Source organism: Leucopleurus acutus (assembly GCF_964270905.1).
Source record: "Leucopleurus acutus genome assembly, chromosome: 17".
Taxonomy (NCBI): domain Eukaryota; kingdom Metazoa; phylum Chordata; class Mammalia; order Artiodactyla; family Delphinidae; genus Leucopleurus; species Leucopleurus acutus.
This window is the reverse complement of record NC_139159.1, coordinates 44,696,214-44,714,727: the sequence shown is the minus strand read 5'-3', so window position 1 is coordinate 44,714,727 and position 18,514 is coordinate 44,696,214. Positions and strand designations below refer to the sequence as shown.

The window sequence follows — 18,514 nt, the reverse complement described above, 5'->3', positions numbered from 1 at the left end:
CATTCTGGAGTCCCATAGTCATAATGGAATTCTCAGGAGAAAGCAAACAAATACAAAAGACAGCCCTTTCCTTTTTTAAAAAAATGAAATCCACAGATTCTAATAAGACCCCAAAGGGCACCCAGGTGTGCTGTAGAAACTATGTGAATGTTGGAACTACATGGGGCTCCAGACCAAGAACACGCTGAGATAAATGAAATTTAAACCAATTTTGGGATGTGCTCGACAGACTAATGCAAATACCTAGGCACTGAAAGAAAAACATGGGATGCATAAAAGCCCAGCAGTAATGATTAAAACAATAACCTCTGATTAGTACATCTATACTGCATGGAACATTAACGATACAAGCAAGGCCGTTCTGGAGACACAGTCCAGACACAATTACGCTGAATGAGTATATCAGGTCTATTATTTTTATAACCAGAGCTGCAGATGAGTACAAAACTGTGCTCACTCTAGCACTGTCAATCTAGCTAAATTAACATTATATAGAGGCAGTAGGGTTGGCAAAATAAAAATGTCAAAGTAAACCCATTTGCCCAGATAACATGAAGAATTCTCACAAGCATTTCTAAATATCCCTTTATTTTCGAGTGGAACATGAACCCAGCGTGGGCTGGGAAGTTGGCAAGAACTTTACTACTAAACTAAAAGAAGCTAGCATTTTTGTATATTTACTTAAGTAAAGGGGAAGTTTTGTTCCTCAGCGTGGCAACATCAGAAATTCTGACAAAATATTATATGTATTCATTTTAACATTTTCTGTTTTACAGTTGGCTAGAGTTAGGATAAAATAATGTATTTAGAATGATCATACCTCCCATCCCTCATTTAATAAAGCCTGTTTAAGATATTGCCTATATTAATGACTACCAGAACACGGCAGTGTTCATAATCCCAGTAATTCAATTGCCAGTAGTTTGTGCAATAAATCAGGAAAAGGTTAAAATATTTTTCATGCCAAAAGAGAACATATCAAACTATTTTATTTGATTACTTTGTGTAATGAGGCTTTCTCAAGGCCAGATTACCTTACTCATTATAATTATGCCAGATCATATTTTTGCTTAAAATGGAAAAGATTAAAATACGCCAGCAATCCAGTTGAGACTATTCTAGGGCGGTTTTCCTTCTTTGTATGTTTCAGGACATGAGAAATGACATCCTGCTCTCCTTCCAAGAGTAAAGAAGAAAGTAACATTGTTCCCATGAAAAGCAGATTAGGCAAATGGCATCTGGACAATACTCATTTTCCTCATTGACTTGAAAATTCAATAAAATCATCTGTAATATTTTTTAATTCCATAGTTAAATTCCACTCCTATAAGTAAACTCTTAAAAATCACTAGAGCACAATAATATCCTTCCATATGTGGTGACATTTCCTTCTCAGTGAATGCAAGCTGAATTCAACCAAAAAGCAGTTCATATTTAAAAAAAAAAATTTTATCAATAAAAAATAACACAAAGCATTTTCTGACATCTTTTTTCCTGCTTTCTAGAATAACTTCCTTTCTGGGCATGAGGAAAATCTCCCTCCCCAAACGCTTTTGGGGCTCCTTCTTGCCTCAGGCTCCCTTTGGCTCCAGCTGAGTTCCAGCAGCCCCAGCCCCCATGCAGAGTCTGCCTCCAGGGAGTCAGCGTTGCTTATGAGAGGATGGCATTTCTATGTCCTGCTCTTCCGGGCTGCGCCTCCAAATGGAAATAAGGTCACTCCAACCATTAACAGCTGGGTAAAAGGCCCTTGACCTCGCTAAGTCATAAGGCAGAATACAGAATGAAGGTGGTAGTCTTAAGGCAAGGAAGCAGGAAAGGGTGAAAGAATGATGACTATCAAAAGTGGAGTCAGGGGCTTCCCTGGTGGTGCAGTGGTTGAGAGTCCGCCTGCCGATGCAGGGGACGCGGGTTCGTGCCCCGGTCCGGGAAGATCACACGTGCAGCGGAGCGGCTGGGTCCGTGAGCCATGGCTGCTGAGCCTGCACGTCCGGAGCCTGTGCTCCGCAACGGGAGAGGCCACAACAGTGAGAGGCCCGCGTACCACGAAAAAAAAAAAAAGTGGAGTCAGAACTTTTCTTGGGACTTTTCAGACTGGTACCTTGTAAAACATAAAAGTATTACTCCCACAAGAATGGCCAGAAATAAAAAGTCTAACAAATACTACTAAGTATTGGGAAGGATGGGGAGTAATTAGGACTCTCATGTGTTGCTGGTGGAACGCTGAATTGTACAGCCTCCTACCACTTGGGCAGTTTCTAACAAAGTTAGACATTCATCTACCATATGACCCAGCAATTCTACTCCTAGAAAAGAAAAGAAATGCATATGTTCATCAAAAGATTTGTTCAAAAATGGTCATATCAGCCTTATTTATAATAGCTAAAACTAGAAGCAACCCAAATGACCATCAATAGGAGAATGGATAAAGAAGTTGTGGTATATACTATTCACACAATAAAAAACTACTCTTCAGCTTCTTCTTCTGGAAGTGGCAGGGGAAGCCGGATTCCACGACAGCAGCAACAGGGTTCCTGGCAAGAATGATGGCTTCCAGGACACCTAGGGTGGTCTTGTCTTTCTGCAGCTTGTAGACCCTCAGCCTTAGGGCTGTTTCAAGCACACAGCCGTGAGAGAGTAAGGCGTTCTTGAGACAATCTGTACCGAATCTGTGACTGAACCCAGTGAAGACCTCTATATAAATGTTTAAGATACTGGCAGCACGTGCGGAGACCTACTCTTTTAGCCACCAGCTGCTGGAGACAGCTTCATAGACAAAGTGCTCCCAAGTCAGCCTGTTCTAGCTGAACAGCTATTGTAGACCCTCATAATCTGACTTCAGAATGGAGACTGCCACTTTCACTGCTATGCGGCTAATAGGGTCTTGGTGCTCTGGCCAGGTGTCAGGCCTGAGCCTCTGAGGTGGGCCAGCAGAGTTCAGGACACTGGACCACCAGAGACCTCCCAGCCCCACGTAATATCAATCGGCACCAGACACCTCCATCTCAACACTAAGACCCAGCTCCACCCAATGGCCAGCAAGCTCCAGTGCTGGACACCCCATGCCAAACAATTAGCAAAACAGGAACACAACCCCACCCATTAGCAGAGAGCCTGCCTAAAAACATACTAAGTTCACAGACACCCCAAAACACACCACCAAACACAGCCATGCCCACCAGAAACACAAGATCCAGGCCCACCCACCAGAACACAGGCACCAGTCCCCTACACCAAGAAGCCTACAAAGTCACTGAACCAATCTCACCCACTGGGGGCAGACACCAAAAACAACAGGAACTATGAACCTGCAGCCTGTGAAAAGGAGACACCAAACACAGTATGTTAAACAAAATGAGAAGACAGAGAAATATGCAGCAGATGACGAAGCAAGGTAAAAACCCACCAGACCAAACAAATGAAGAGGAAATAGGCAGTCTACCTGAAAAAGAATTCAGAGTAACGATAGGAAAGATGATCCAAAATCGTGGAAATAGAATGGAGAAAATACAAGAAACGTTTAACAAGGACCTAGAAGAATTAAAGAGCAAACAAACAATGATGAACAACAAAATAAATGAAATTAAAAATACTCTAGAAGGAATCATTAGCAGAATAACTGAAGCAGAAGAACGGATACGTGACCTGGAAGATAAAATAGTGGAAATAACTACTGCAGAGCAGAATAATGAAAAAAGAATGAAAAGAGTTGAGTACAGCCTCAGAGACCCCTGGGACAACATTAAACGCACCAACATTCGAATTATAGGGGTCCCAGAAGAAGAAGAGAAAAAGAAAGGGAATGAAAAAATATTTGAAGAGATTATAGTCAAAAACTTCCCTAACATGGGAAAAGAAATAGTCAATCAAGTCCAGGAAGCCCAGAAAGTCCAATACAGGATAAATCCAAGGAGAAACATGCCAAGACACATATTAATCAAACTATCAAAAATTAAATACAAAGAAAAAATATTAAAAACAGCAAGGGAAAAGCAACAAATAACACACAAGGGAATCCCCATAAGGTTAACAGCTGATCTTTCAGCAGAAACTCTGCAAGCCAGAAGGGAGTGGCAGGACATATCTAAAGTGATGAAAGGGAAAAACCTACAACCAAAATTACCCTAGCCAGCAGGGACCTCATTCAGATTCGACAGAGAAATTAAAACCTTTACAGACAAGCAAAAGTTAAGAGAATTCAGCACCACCAAACCAGCTCTACAACAAATGCTAAAGGAACTTCTCTGGGCAGGAAACACAAGAGCAGGAAAAGACCCACAAAAACAAACCCAAAACAATTGAGATAGCGTTAATAGGAACATACATATCGATAATTACTTCAAATGTAAATGAATTAAATACTCCAAACAAAAGACATAGACTGGCTGAATGAATACAAAAACAAGACCCATATATATGCTGTCTACAAGAGACCCACTTCAGACCTAGGGACACATACAGATTGAAAGTGAGGGGATGGAAAAAGATGTTCCATGCAAATGGAAATCAAAAGAAAGCTGGAGTAGCAATTTTCGTATCAGACAAAATAGACTAAAATAAAGACTATTGGGGAACCTGGTGCTAAACCATTCGTAGACGACCTGCTTCTGGGTCGGGGTTTCATACGTAGCAGAGCAGCTCCCTCGCTGCGATCTATTGAAAGTCAGCCCTTGACGCAGTGGTTTGTAAAAAATAATAATAATAAAAAAAGACTATTACAAGAGACAAAGAAGGACATTACATAATGATCAAGGGATCAATCCAAGAAGAAGATATAACAATTGTAAATATTTATGCACCCAATATAGGAGCACCTCAGTAGATAAGGCAAAAGCTAACAGCCATAAAAGCGGAAATGAACAGTAACACAATAACAGCAGGGGACTTTAACACCGTATTTTCATCAATGGAAAGATCATCCAAAATGAAAATAAATAAAGAAACACAAGCTTTAAATGATACATTAAACAAGACGGACTTCATTGATATTTATAGGACATTCCATCCAAAAACAACAGAATACACTTTTCTCAAGTGCTCATGGAAGATTCTGCAGAATAGATCATATATTGGGTCATAAATGAAGACTTGGTAAATTTAAGAGAATTGAAATCATATCAAGCATCTTTTCTGACCACAACACTATGAGACTAGATATCAATTACAGGAAAAAAACTGTAAAAAATACAAACACATGGAGGCTAAACAATACGCTACTAAATAACCAAGAGATTACTGGAGAAACCAAAAGGGAAATAAAAAAATATCTAGAAACAAACGAATATGAAAACACGATGACCCAAAACCTATAGGATGCAGCAAAAGCAGTTCTAAGAGGGAATTTTATAGCAATACAATCCTACCTTAAGAAACAAGAAACATCTCAAATAAACAACCTAACTGTACATCTAAAGCAATTCGAGAAAGAACAAAAAAATGCCAAAGTTAGCAGAAGGAACAAAATCATAAAGATCAGATCAGAAATAAATGAAAAAGAAATGAAGGAAACAATAGCAAAGATCAATAAAACTAAAAGCTGGTTCTTGGAGAAGATAAACAAAATTGGTAAACCATTAGCCAGACTCATCAAGAAAAAAAGGGAGAAGACTCAAATCAATAGAATTAGAAATGAAAAAGGAGAAGTAACAAATGACACTGCAGAAATACAAAGGATCATGAGAGATTACTACAAGCAACTATATGCCAATAAAATGGACAACCTGGAAAACATGGACACATTTTTAGACAAGCACAACCTTCCAAGACTGAACCAGGAAGAAAGAGAAAACATAAACAGACCAATCACAAGCACTGATATTGAGACTGTGATTACAAATCTTCCAACAAGCAAAACCCCAGGACCAGGACTCAGGGGAATTCTATCAAACACTTAGAGCTAACACCTATTCTTCTCAAAGTCTTCCAAAATATAGCAGAGGGAGAAACACTCCCAAACTCATTCTATGAGGCCACCATCACCCTGATACCAAAACCAGACAAAGATGTCAGAAGCAAAGAAAACTACAGACCAATAACACTGATGAACATAGATGGAAAAATCCTCAACAAAATACTAGCAAACAAAATCCAACAGCACATTAAAAGGATCATACACCATGATCAAGTGGGGTTTATCCCAGGAATGCAAGGATTCTTCAATATATGCAGATCAATCAATGTGATATACCATATTAACAAACTGAAGGAAAAAAAACATATGATAATCTCAAAAGATGCAGAAAAAGCTTTCAACAAAATTCAACAGCCATTTATGATTAAAACCCACCAGAAAGTAGGCCTAGAGGGAACTTACCTCAACATAATAAAGGCCATATATGACAAACCCACAGCCGACATCATTCTCAATGGTGCAAAACTGAAATCATTTCCACTAAGATCAGGAACAAGACAAGGTTGCCACTCTCACCACTATTATTCAACATAGTTTTGGACGTTTTAGCCACGGCAATCAGAGAAGAAAAAGAAATAAAAGGAATCCAAATCAGAAAAGGAGAAGTAAAGCTGTCACTCTTTGTAGATGACATGATACTATATATTGAGAATCCTAAAGACTCTACCAGAAAACTACTAGAGCTAATCAATGAATTTGGTAAAGCAGCAGGATACAAAATTAACATACAGAAATCTCTTGCATTCCTGTCCACTAATGATGAAAAATCTGGAAGAGAAATTAAGGAAATACTCCCATTTACCACTGCAACAAGAAGAATAAAATACCTAGGAATAAACCTACTGTAGGAGACAAAAGACCTATATGCAGAAAACTATAAGACACTGATGAAATAAATTAGAGATGATACAAACAGAGGGAGGGATACACCATGTTCTTGGATTGGAAGAATCAACATTGTGAAAACGACTATACTACCCAAAGCAATCTACAGGTTCAATGCAATCCGTATCAAACTACCAATGGCATTTTTCACAGAACTAGAACAAAAAATTTTACAATTTGTATGGAAACACAAAAGACCCTGAATAGCCAGAGAAATCTTTTTAATTAATTAAGTAATTATTCTTTGGCTATACTGGGTCTTTGTTGCTGTGCATGGGATTTCTCTAGTTGCAGTGAGTGGGGGCTACTCTTCGTTGTGGTGTGCAGGCTCCTCATTGCAGTGGCTCCTCTTGTTGTGGACCACAGGCTCTAGGTGCACGGCCTATAGTAGTTGTGGCACTCGGGCTCAGTGGTTGTGGCTCGTGGGCTCTAGAGCACAGGCTCAGTAGTTGTGGCACCTGGGCTTAGCTGTTCTACGGCATGTGGGATCTTCCTGGACCTGGGCTCAAACACGTGCCCCCTGCATTGGCAGGTGGATTCTTAACCACTGCACCACCAGGGCAGCCCCAGCCAAAGCAATCTTGAGAAAGAAAAACGGAACTGGAGGAATCAGGCTCCTGGACTTCAGACTATACTACAAAGCTACAGTAATGAAGACAGTATGATACCGGCACAAAAACAGAAATATAGATCAGTGGAACAGGATAGGAAGCCCAGAGGTAAACCCACGCACATATGGTCACCTTATTTTTGATAAAGGAGGCAAGAATATACAATAGAAAAAAGACAGCCTCTTCAATAAGTGGTGTTGGGATAACTGGACAGCTACATGTAAAAGAATGAAATTAGAACACTCCCTAACACCGTATACAACAGTATAGGGTGGATTAAAGACCAAAGTGTAAGGCCAGACACTATAAAACTCCTAGAGGAAAACACAGGCAGAACACTCTATGACATAAATCACAGCAAGATCCTTTTTGACCCAGCTCCTAGAGAAATGAAATAAAAAGAAAAATAAACAAATGGGACCTAATGAAACTTAAAAGCTTTTGCACAGCAAAGGAAACCATAAACGAGACAAGACAACCACCAGAATGGGAGAAATATTTGCAAACGAAGCAACTGACAAAGGATCAATCTCCAAAATATACAATCAGCTCATGCAGCTCAACATCAAAAGAACAACCCAATCCAAAAATGGGCAGAAGGGCTAAATAGACATTTCTCCAAAGAAGATATACAGATTGCCAACAAACACATGAAAGGATTCTCAACATCATTAATCATTAGAGAAATGCAAATCAAAACTACAATGAGGTATCACTTCACACCCATCAGAATGGCTACCATCAGAAAATCTACAAACAATAAATGCTGGAGACGGTGTGAACAAAACGGAACCCTCTTGCACTGTTGGTGGCATTGTAAATTGATACAGTTACTATGGAGAACGGTATGGAGTTCCTTAAAAAATGAAAAATAGAACTACCATATGATCCAGCAATCCCACTACTGGGCATATATTCTGAGAAAACCATAATTCAAAGAAACATGTACCACAATGTTCATTGCAGCTCTATTTACAATAGTCAGGACATGGAAGCAACCTAAGTGTCTATCGACAGATGAATGGATAAAGAAGATGTGGAACATGTTTACAATGGAATATTACTCAGCCATAAAAAGAAATGAAATTGAACTATTTGTAGTGAGTTTGATGGACCTAGAGTCTGTCATACAGAGTGAAGTAAGTCTGAAAGAGAAAAACAAATATCGTATGCTAACACATATATGGGGAATCCCCCCAAAAAATAGGTTCTGATGAACCTAGGGGCAGGACAGGAATAAAGACGCAGATGTAGGGAATGGAATTGAGGACACAGGGAGTGGGAAGGGTAAGCTGGAACGAAGTGAGTGAGCAGCAATGGACATATATACACTACCAAATGTAAAATAGATAGCTAGTGGGAAGCAGCCGCATAGCACAGGGAGATCAGCTCGGTGCTTTGTGACCACCTAGAGGGGTGGATAGGGAGGGTGGGAGGGAGACGCAAGAGGGAGGGGATATGGGGATATATGTATACATATAGCTCGTTCACTTTGTTATACAGCAGAAACTAACACAACATTGTAAAGCAATTATACTCCAATAAAGGTGTTAAAAATTTTTTTTAAAAACTCCTCTGCAACAGAAAGAGACAAACTGCTGTTACCGCAACAGCACAGAAGAATCACAGAACCATACTTGTTTACATATTGCAGGAAGCCCAGGAGTATATACTGTATCACTGAAGTTCAAGAACAGGCATAAACAATCTGTGGTAATAAAAATCAGTATAATAGTTATCTTTAGTTATCTTTGGTGGAGTCAGAGGTTGATCTGAAAGGGAAATTTCCTAGGATAACAGGAACGCTCTATATCTTGATCTGGGCAATGGTTACACAGGGGTATACATTTGCCAAATATATATTGCACTGTATACTTAAGATCTGTGCATTTTATCACTCTGTGCTACTTATACCTCAATAAAACACTGTTAGCGTAAAATGTGTGTTACTTATAAACAAATCAATAAACATAAAGCACAAACAATATACATATAAATAATTCTCAACTTCATGTGCTAATGTGAAGATACAGTGGAAAGAACTTGAACACTAGGAGAAAATAGTTTACAGTTTATCAAAATACGCGAAGTAGCATTTTTTAAAAAATAAGAGAATAATATGTACACAACCTTTATAGGACTTTATGCTATGAATTGTTACGGGCATGCTGGATGGATACCAGGAATGATTGCTATTCTAGTTGACTCCAAAATATATTTCCATACAATAAATTATTTATAACTTTGTATGACCTACATGATAATTTTATAAATTTTGTTTGGAGCCAATTATGTAAGTATTTTACAGGAAAATATTATTGTTATAAATAATATAAATGTACATGTATATTACACATGTAAAGTGAAAAACTCAGTACTTCCTGTTAGAATTATTTTACTTAGTAATGCCTGCCAAAATGCTCATAGACCTTTTTGAGCCGAAGTTTGTTTCCTTGGAAAGTGTGTTTTAGATATTACAATAAAGTTCTACTTTAGTTTCAAAATTTATACACAAACCACAAAGAATCTCACATATTACAGAACAATTTACTAAGGCTAGCAATTATTATAATAATTGAAGTAATACTTCATAAGCATAACTATGACATAAAGGCAGCTATTAATCTGATTAGAATTTTGAAAATTAGTTAGGCAATAAGTTTTAGCATATGATTTTTTTATGCTTATTTTTTATTTATTTTTTCTTATTAGTCAACCATTTTATACACATCAGTGTATACATGTCAATCCCAATCTCCCAATTCATCACACCACTACCCCCACCCGCCCTCCGCTTTCCCCCCTTGGTGTCCATATGTTTGTTCTCTACATCTGTGTCTCAATTTCTGCTCTGCAAACCAGATCATCTGTACCATTTTCTAGACTCCACATATATGCATTAATATACGATATTTGTTTTTCTCTTTCTGACTTACTTCACTCTGTATGGCAGTCTCTATACGCATCCACAGCTCTACAAATGACCCAATTTCGTTCCTTTTTATGGCTGATTAATATTCCATTGTATATATGTACCATGTCTTCTTTATCCATTAGTCTGTCGATTGGCATTTAGGTTGCTTCCATGACCTGGCTATTGTAAATAGTGCTGCAATGAACATTGGGGTGCATGTGTCTTTTTGAATTATGGTTTTCTCTGGGTATATGCCTAGTAGTGGGATTGCTGGGGCATATGGTAGTTCTATTTTTAGTTATTTAAGGAACCTCCATACTGTTCTCCACAGTGGCTGTATCAATTTACATTCCCACCAACAGTGCAAGAGGGTTCCCTTTTCTCCACACCCTCTCCAGCATTTATTATCTATAGACATTTTGATGATGGTCATTCTGACTAGTGTGAGGTGATACCTCATTGTGGTTTTGATTTGAGTCTCTCTAATAATTAGAGATGTTGAGCATCTTTTCACGTGCCTGTTGGCCATCTGTATGTCTTCTTTGGAAAAATGTATTATTAGGTCTTCTGCCCATTTTTTGACATTGAGTTGCATGAGTTGTTTGTGTATTTTGGCTATTAACCCTTTGTCGATCGTGCCATTTGCAAATATTTTCTCCCATTCCGTAGATTGCCTTTTGGTTTTGTTGGTGGTTTCCTTTGCTGTGCAAAAGCTTTCAAGTTTGATTAGATCTCACTTATTTATTTTTGCTTTTACTTCTTTTGCCTTGGGAGTCCCTGTCGCCTGCCTTAAACGTGGTCCTTTATTCCTGTTTATGGTCTTCCACTATCACCTTCTTGCTTCAAGCTTCACTTTTGCCTTATATTGGTCACTGTCAAACCACACTGGCCTCCACATTCCCAGGTCTGAGACCTCTCGTTGCTGCTATTCCCATGGCCATTATCAATGCTCCTTGCTGACTCAAGGTCTCAGGATGTGGCTTTCAAATACCAGCGCTCCCAGGAGGATTTGGGACATTGGGTTATGGGGGTGGACTCAGTAGGAACAGGGAATGTTAACCTATTACTATTTCTCTGGCATACATGAATATAGCAGAACTAGAGAGTTTAGGAAAATGGCCACATAGCCGGTGTAATTTTCCTAAGGCTACAGACTAATGTAGAAATAGAAAATCACTCAGCTCCATCCCAGCACCCTCAGCTCACCAGTGCATTCTCCTTTATGGAGCTGGATGAAGACTTCTGCAAGGGGTGTTTGCCAGGGCCAGCCTACCGCAAAGTATTGCTGAGTCTTCAGGACAATAGGGGAAATTCTTAAACTAAAAGCATCAGTGCTTTTGCTGTATTTACACTGATATTACATGTGCAAATGCCCAGCAGTCCACGGCTGCTCTCTTACCTTGTGTAATTGGTAATACTGCAGGGCACCGATTCCACCTTGCTCCTCTGCAGTCCAGAGCACCAAACGCAGAGTCCTCTTTGGACGCAGCCCTGGGAAAAATAATAAAATAAAACAAGTGCTTCTTCAGTTGCTTTTGAATTTTTGAAAAGTGGCAGGGCCTCTTATCTGCATTCTGGAGGCGGGAGGGAATCAGAGGTGTGCACATTCATCTCTTACTGGTGTGGCTGCTTGATTTAGGGTGTGGCTGACACAACAAAGGAGTACCCTCAGGGCTGATCTCCAGGGCAGGTTAATGAAGAAAGGGGTTGTGATAAATGCGGTCTGCCGGCCAGGAATTGAGAGCCTCTATTCATATCCTTAACTGGACAACCTGCCCAGTAGGACCCAATGGATGGCCAAGTTCATTGGGATATTAGATTGCATCCAGAAGATGCAGTTAGGCTCTAGACAGATCACGAGGCCTTCCAACGATTAACTGAAACCCAATCATTTGCCTCTGCTTCAAGACAAGGTGTGTCGGGAGTTGCGTCTTAGTCTAAATCCACAAGTATAGCTAGCTGCCCATGCTGTCCTTAGTAATGATTGTGAAGCAGATGCAGTGTTTATGTTTGCCCAGGGTCATGTTCCCCTCCTTCTTGGACATATAAGGTCATTCACTTAAGGTCAATGAAAATGAATTGAATGAGAATGACACTTTATTCATCTCATTACCGCACAAACAGCTTGGTGGCAATTTCATTGACTCGGGAAATACAAACTTGTATCCTGCAGTTATTAAAGCTACTAGCAGATCTGGCGTATCTAGAACCATTTTTGAGTGACTGTGTCCGCTCCGCAAAAGCTCACTACAATGGTCAAACAGTATGCTAAAAGTTCCACTTTTTGACCAAGAATTAAAATTCATTTCTGATTTGGACCTGATGATGTGGTTTCTGAGAGATAACAAAGGCAGAAACATGTGAAGCTGGGCTTAAATCTTATTAATAAGATCTGTCCTCTTGCCTCACTGCAGGGAAACCATAGGGAAGGACTTTGAATGGCTCCGAGATGGACACGCTATAGACGTCGAGTATAACCAACTGCTACCACCCAGGCACGTGGCCTTCTTCAAGGGAGCCGGCGGGTCGACTTCAGCCTGGATGATAAATGCTCCTGGGAAATGGAGCTCTGTCCTGCCTCCTCTGGACACCAACAAGTAGTCTGCTTTCACAAGTCTAGTGCCAAGGCACTGAAAAGGAGCTACGTTTCTCACTAAATTGAATATTGTGAAGCTACTTTACACTTGAGCATTTTAACATAATTAAAAGAGCGCAGGTTTAGGAGGCAGGCTGACCTGAGTTCCAGTTAAAGCCTAGACAAGCAATGTCCACATCCAATTGTTCAGCAAATCCCATTGGTGTTTTCTTCTAAGTCCATCTAGAATCCAACTTTTCACCTCTGCTACCACGCTGGTTCAAGGCCCACCTTCTTTTGCCTGGACTGTTGCAAAACAGTCCTCCTAACTGGTCTCCCTGACTCAGCCTGTGCCCCTCTGCAGCTGATGGTCTGCACTGCAGTCAGCAAGACTCCTGTAAAACTTATACCAGAGCATGTCATTTCTCTGTTCAAAACCTCCAAGAGCCATACTGTAAGCTTCTCAACGGCAGGTATTTAAGCTTTGTGATTCAATGTGATGCCCCCAATGCCCAGACTGCTTGGCACATATTAGGCGCCCAATAAATAGGTCTTGAATGAATAAATTAATCCCAAGTGTGGTGCCTCCCTAGTAAAATTCAAAGCCCTCTACCACTTCTCAACCTCATTTCCTAAAACTTTCCTGCTAGCTCATTTCCAGGCAAAACGTTGTAGTTGAAAAAGGCGGACAGATCTGGTGAGCCCTGCTATTAATAGGCGCTAGCTGTGTAACCACTGGGAAACAGATCTACCTGAACGTCAGCTTCCTTATCTAAAGAGTGGAGGGACTATTACATGCTCATAACATAACAGCTTCCCCGGGTGGTTGTGAGGATGAAATGAGGTGTGATGAAGACAATCTGTGTCTGCCATGCAACAGACATTCAATGAATGAATTATAAAACTACATAATGGATAGCCAGGCACAGAGCACACACTTTTACCCACAGAGAGAAGGGGCATCTAAATACTCAGGACAATCTTCCAAAGTCATTTGAGCCCCTGCTAAAGAAGAATCGTGAAGTACCCACTGCCTGCTGCACAGGGTCAAACCACCGACTCACATTCATAGCACAAACTTAAAACTGCTGTTGGATTAAGAAATATAATCAGTCTATATCTAAAGACCATAGTCACTGGCTCCTCTAACAGAAATGTGCTTAGTGTCAATTTAAATCAAATGACATTTTGCTTGCAACAAAAAAAAAAATAAAAAAGATAAAGTGCTGCAAATGAAAATTCTGAACATGTTTTTAGGTCCATAAAGAAGAGGAAAAAACTTTGTTTACATATCTCCTCATTTACCAGCAAAACAGTACCAAGTTATTAAAATGATGGAATTCTCTAAATAAGGATCAAGGGACAGTTAGCACAAGTTAGAGAAAAATCAATTTTTAAAAGCAAATGCCCTGAATATCCCCACAGATTTGGTGTTTTACTTGCAAATCATTACCGTACAGGATTAGTCTCCTTCACATTTCAATCAGCTAGATAACCAATGATGTTATATTAAGATAACAAAAAAGTAATCGGTTTGAAGTGAAGAATGCTAAGGCCTCCAAACAACAACAGCATAGCTGGTGCATGGCTGGCCCTCAGGAGACAGAGCCACCTCCCAGCCCTGGAGAAGTTCAGTCTCCACCCAACTCCACATTCAAGTTTAAGGCCCAAACAGAAGAGGTTAGGAAACCAGTGGTTAAGCAAATACCTGACTGAGCTGCGAAGTCTCTTCTCCACTCTGACATTCTGATTGTCCCTAGAACCTAAGAGAAATGCATGGGACTTCATTCAGTACTAGACCCTGACTTTAGTGTGGACTTGGAGCCCCCAGGCCACCTGAGTCCACAGACAGGCAGCATGGGGCACAGAAAGGTGTTGGCTGTGGAATCTCAATAAACATTGTTTGATTCCCTGCTCTGCCACCTCTGGCTCTTTGACTTTAGATGAGTTGCCCAATCTCTCTGAGCCTCAGTTTCCTCATCCACACCATAAGGAAAAGGGGAATGACCTCATGACTTTGTTAAGAAAATTAAATGAGACCAGACAAATATATAGGAGGCACAGTTCCTGGCGCATAGTAGGCTTTCAAGAATTGCCTGTTAGCTTCACTCTACATCACTCCATGAACTTCAGTCTGTGCCAATGATTTCCTGGGAAAGCCTGTGAGAGAACTAGGAAGGAGGCATCTTCCTCATTCTTCTTCCCTAGGAACCGTAGAACATCTTTGTTTATACATAATGCATACCCACCAAGGGAGAAACACAAATTTCACCTAGCTCATAGAAAAACACATAACCTCTTTCAGCACGGAGTAGGCCCTCATTCCAACATAGAGCATATCCAAATCCAAATAAACAGAAATTGTTTCCTCACTTTAAAAATTGAAGGCCAATCAGAATTTTTAGTTTCTGGATAAAGTAAAAAAAGCTTAATAAATCTGAAAACTGAATAAAGTTGATATAGAGATGTCTGCATTTATCATTTTAAAATAATAGAATGTATTGTGTATCTCAAATCCAAACTGGTTTCAAAGCTAGGCGTTTTAAGTATACAAAGTAACAAAAATAACAACAACAACAATAATAAAACAGTAATAATGACACAACACAACAAAGTGATACAAGGTCAAATGCAGGGATCTCATCTTGTAGTGAAACTAGGGCAAATGAATAGCTCCACAGTAATCCTAGCTCACAGCTGTGGCCCTGGCTCAGTGGTTTACAGCACCAGCCTAAGGCAAGCACATGAAGTAAACCTTAGAACTGGAGGTGAGAGGGAAGACCCCGGCTGAGCCGGCTAGGAGTCAGGTCTCATTGAGGTTTTGTCAGAAGATAGGCAATTAGTTCCCCCATAAATGTAATGAAACTGCCCAGAGATCTCTTGGCCTCCTGGAATTTTTATTAAGAACTTCAGATAGCACAACAAACTTTGATGGCATTACAGTTTTTCGCTAAAAGAACATAAACTACAGATAATATGTCAGAGTCTTGTCTTTGTTTATGAAATAAGACACATGCATTTCACTTTCATTTTACTGAGGAGAGTAATAATGCTATTGGGAAAATAGTGCCTATGAGAAAAGGTGAAAACAATCTGGCTGGAGTTTATTTTCTGTTATTATCAAATTTAAAGATAAGTAGTCTGAGAGTTAAAGCAATAAATTGAAAAGGTCAACTGACTGTCCTGCACTTGCGCTAAGAGTGGGCCAATATAAAATAACTTAGATTAATCCAGCCTTGTAGATAGATTTCCCAAATCATGAATTCTAAAGAACACTATTTGTTAACAAAGTGTATTAACCCAAATGCCTGTTTGCTACTCCAGTTCAGTACTGCCAGAACTATGTATAAGTACTCTTCTCCGTTCTGACACCAATTTTGCAGAGAAAACACAATTTTCTCTTACAGTAAATATACTCAGTTTCCACATATATGCGCTAGCTCATAAATACACTTGTTGTCCAGCTCTCCTTTATCAACAATTCAAAAGAGCGCTGCATTTAGAGATGTCTAATACTGCAATAAACTTGACTAGTACAAGTGCAGTATCTGAATTAAAGAATAAATCATGACATATTAGTATATAAACTGAATGAGATGAGGCAGTAACATAGTGGTTAAGCATACAGGTTTTGGGGTTGAGACCTATTTCCACCTTGGACAAGTTACATAATTCATTATATAATATATAAGCACATTATCACTGATTTTTTTAAAACAGGGGGCATGGTTACACAAAGATTCATTATTTTAGTGAAGTAAATTACAACTACTACTCTTTATAGGCAGGAACAGAAAATCACTTGGAGGAAGATCTTTTGTTCTTGGAAGAATCACTTGTATCTTTCTTAGCCATGTAAATATAAAGCAATTAGACAGTTTTGGGGGGCATTGGGGCAGGGCAACAAGCTTTTTAACACTCCATCTTGCTAGCTGCTTCCCCTTGAGCTATCTGGAGGAACAACCTGGACGCTGGGAAGGAGATAAATCAGAGTGTAAGAGGAGCCCGGGGGGCTTCCCTGGTGGCGCAGTGGTTGAGAGTCCGCCTGCTGATGCAGGGGACACGGGAAGATCCCACATGCCACAGAGCGGCTGGGCCCGTGAGCCATGGCCGCTGAGCCTGTGCGTCTGGAGCCTGTGCTCCGCAATGGGAGAGGCCACAACAGTGAGAGGCCTGCGTACCGCAAAAAAACAAACAAAAAAAGAGGAGCCCAGGGTCTTCTGGGAGGAAAGCCCAGTGTCCTCACCCCTGCTTCCTTAGACAGAAGACTGGGGATGAGAGAAATGTTGGGTCAGGGTGACAATGACTAAAGTCCCGGGGCAGGGAAGGTCCTGGAAACCACTAAAATAAAGTGATCTTGAAGAAAGGGGTCTGGGTTATTGACCTGGGCTCAACACAGTGGCCTAAGATTCAGGGTAAGGGCTAATTGTAGTCTAGCATGTGGCCAAGTCCAGAAGCTCCTTCAGATCCAGCAACCCTAACAGAGGTTACGATTTAGAGAACTGAGGATGGGAATATCAACAAAGGGAGTTGTAACCTTGCTCCCCAAAATGGGCACCACTGTAACTTAGGGCTGCAAACAGTGCCGTGCAGCAGCCACGAGTAGTAGTCACAGGTGAATCCAGCCACAGGTTTCTGGAGGAGGACTGACCCATTTGCCCTGAGTTAAGTCCCAGAGACCTCAGGAGGAGGTAACAGACTTCCTGCTAATAAGGCCTGTAGAGGCTTGGATGATTCCCTATAAAGGAGACTGAAGGATGTGATCATATTTATAACCTGTGTTTGTGGAGCAGGTCATAACAGTTATAATTTCCATAATTCAAAGTGAACAGTCCTACCTCATTATAATGATTAGGATTCTATTAGCCAGGAAAATCACTATTAATCACTGCTGAAGTAGAAAAGCTGTGACTACCATGGGTGAGAAGGCCATTTCTGGCCCTAACCCAGTTTTCCACCCTTATCATCCTGCTTCTACCTCTCATCCTAAGCTCCAGCCACATCACATTTCCCACCAGTCCCTGACCTGAGATGCCATGATATCTCAGATTTCTGGTCCTTTGTAGATGCTCTTCTTCCTACCTAGAATGCCCCTTCAACTTTTCCATCTGGCAAACTCCTATTCATTCGACAAAGCCCATCACTAACATTACTTTATCTGGGAAGGCTCCCCTAACTCTAGGGAAAAGTTGGTTGTTCCTTTCTCAGTGTTCTTCTAGATCTTCACATGGATCTCTCTGTTCATTTTCAACCACATTTACACATTGATCTCCCCACTAGACCACTAATTTTCTGAGACACTCGTTTCTCTTTTTCATAACCCTGGTCCAGTACCTGATGTGTAACAAGTGCTGAAAAACTGTTTATTGACTGACTGGATGAATGAATGAGTGAATAAATATATTTATATAAGTATAAATACAGCTACTACCTTTTCGGAGAGTGGCATGGACATATATACACTACCAAATGTAAAACAGATAGCTAGTGGGAAGCAGCCACATAGCACAGAGAGATCAGCTCGGTGCTTTGTGACCACCTAGAGGGGTGGGATAGGGAGGGTGGGAGGGAGACGCAAGAGGGAGGGGATATGGGGATATATGTATACATATAGCTCATTC

At 40.3% G+C, this 18,514-nt stretch overlaps 1 protein-coding gene across 2 annotated transcripts in view; it reads right to left on the bottom strand.

The window, feature by feature from the left end:
- The window catches only part of CPQ (carboxypeptidase Q), a 463,292-nt gene that overhangs the window by 99,041 nt on the left and 345,737 nt on the right, over window positions 1–18,514 (bottom strand). For both annotated transcript variants that reach the window (XM_082858694.1, XM_082858693.1), the window contains one exon: window positions 11,718–11,809. In XM_082858694.1, coding sequence (XP_082714820.1) covers window positions 11,718–11,809 — 92 coding nt within the window. The remainder of the gene's footprint in view (window positions 1–11,717; window positions 11,810–18,514) is intronic.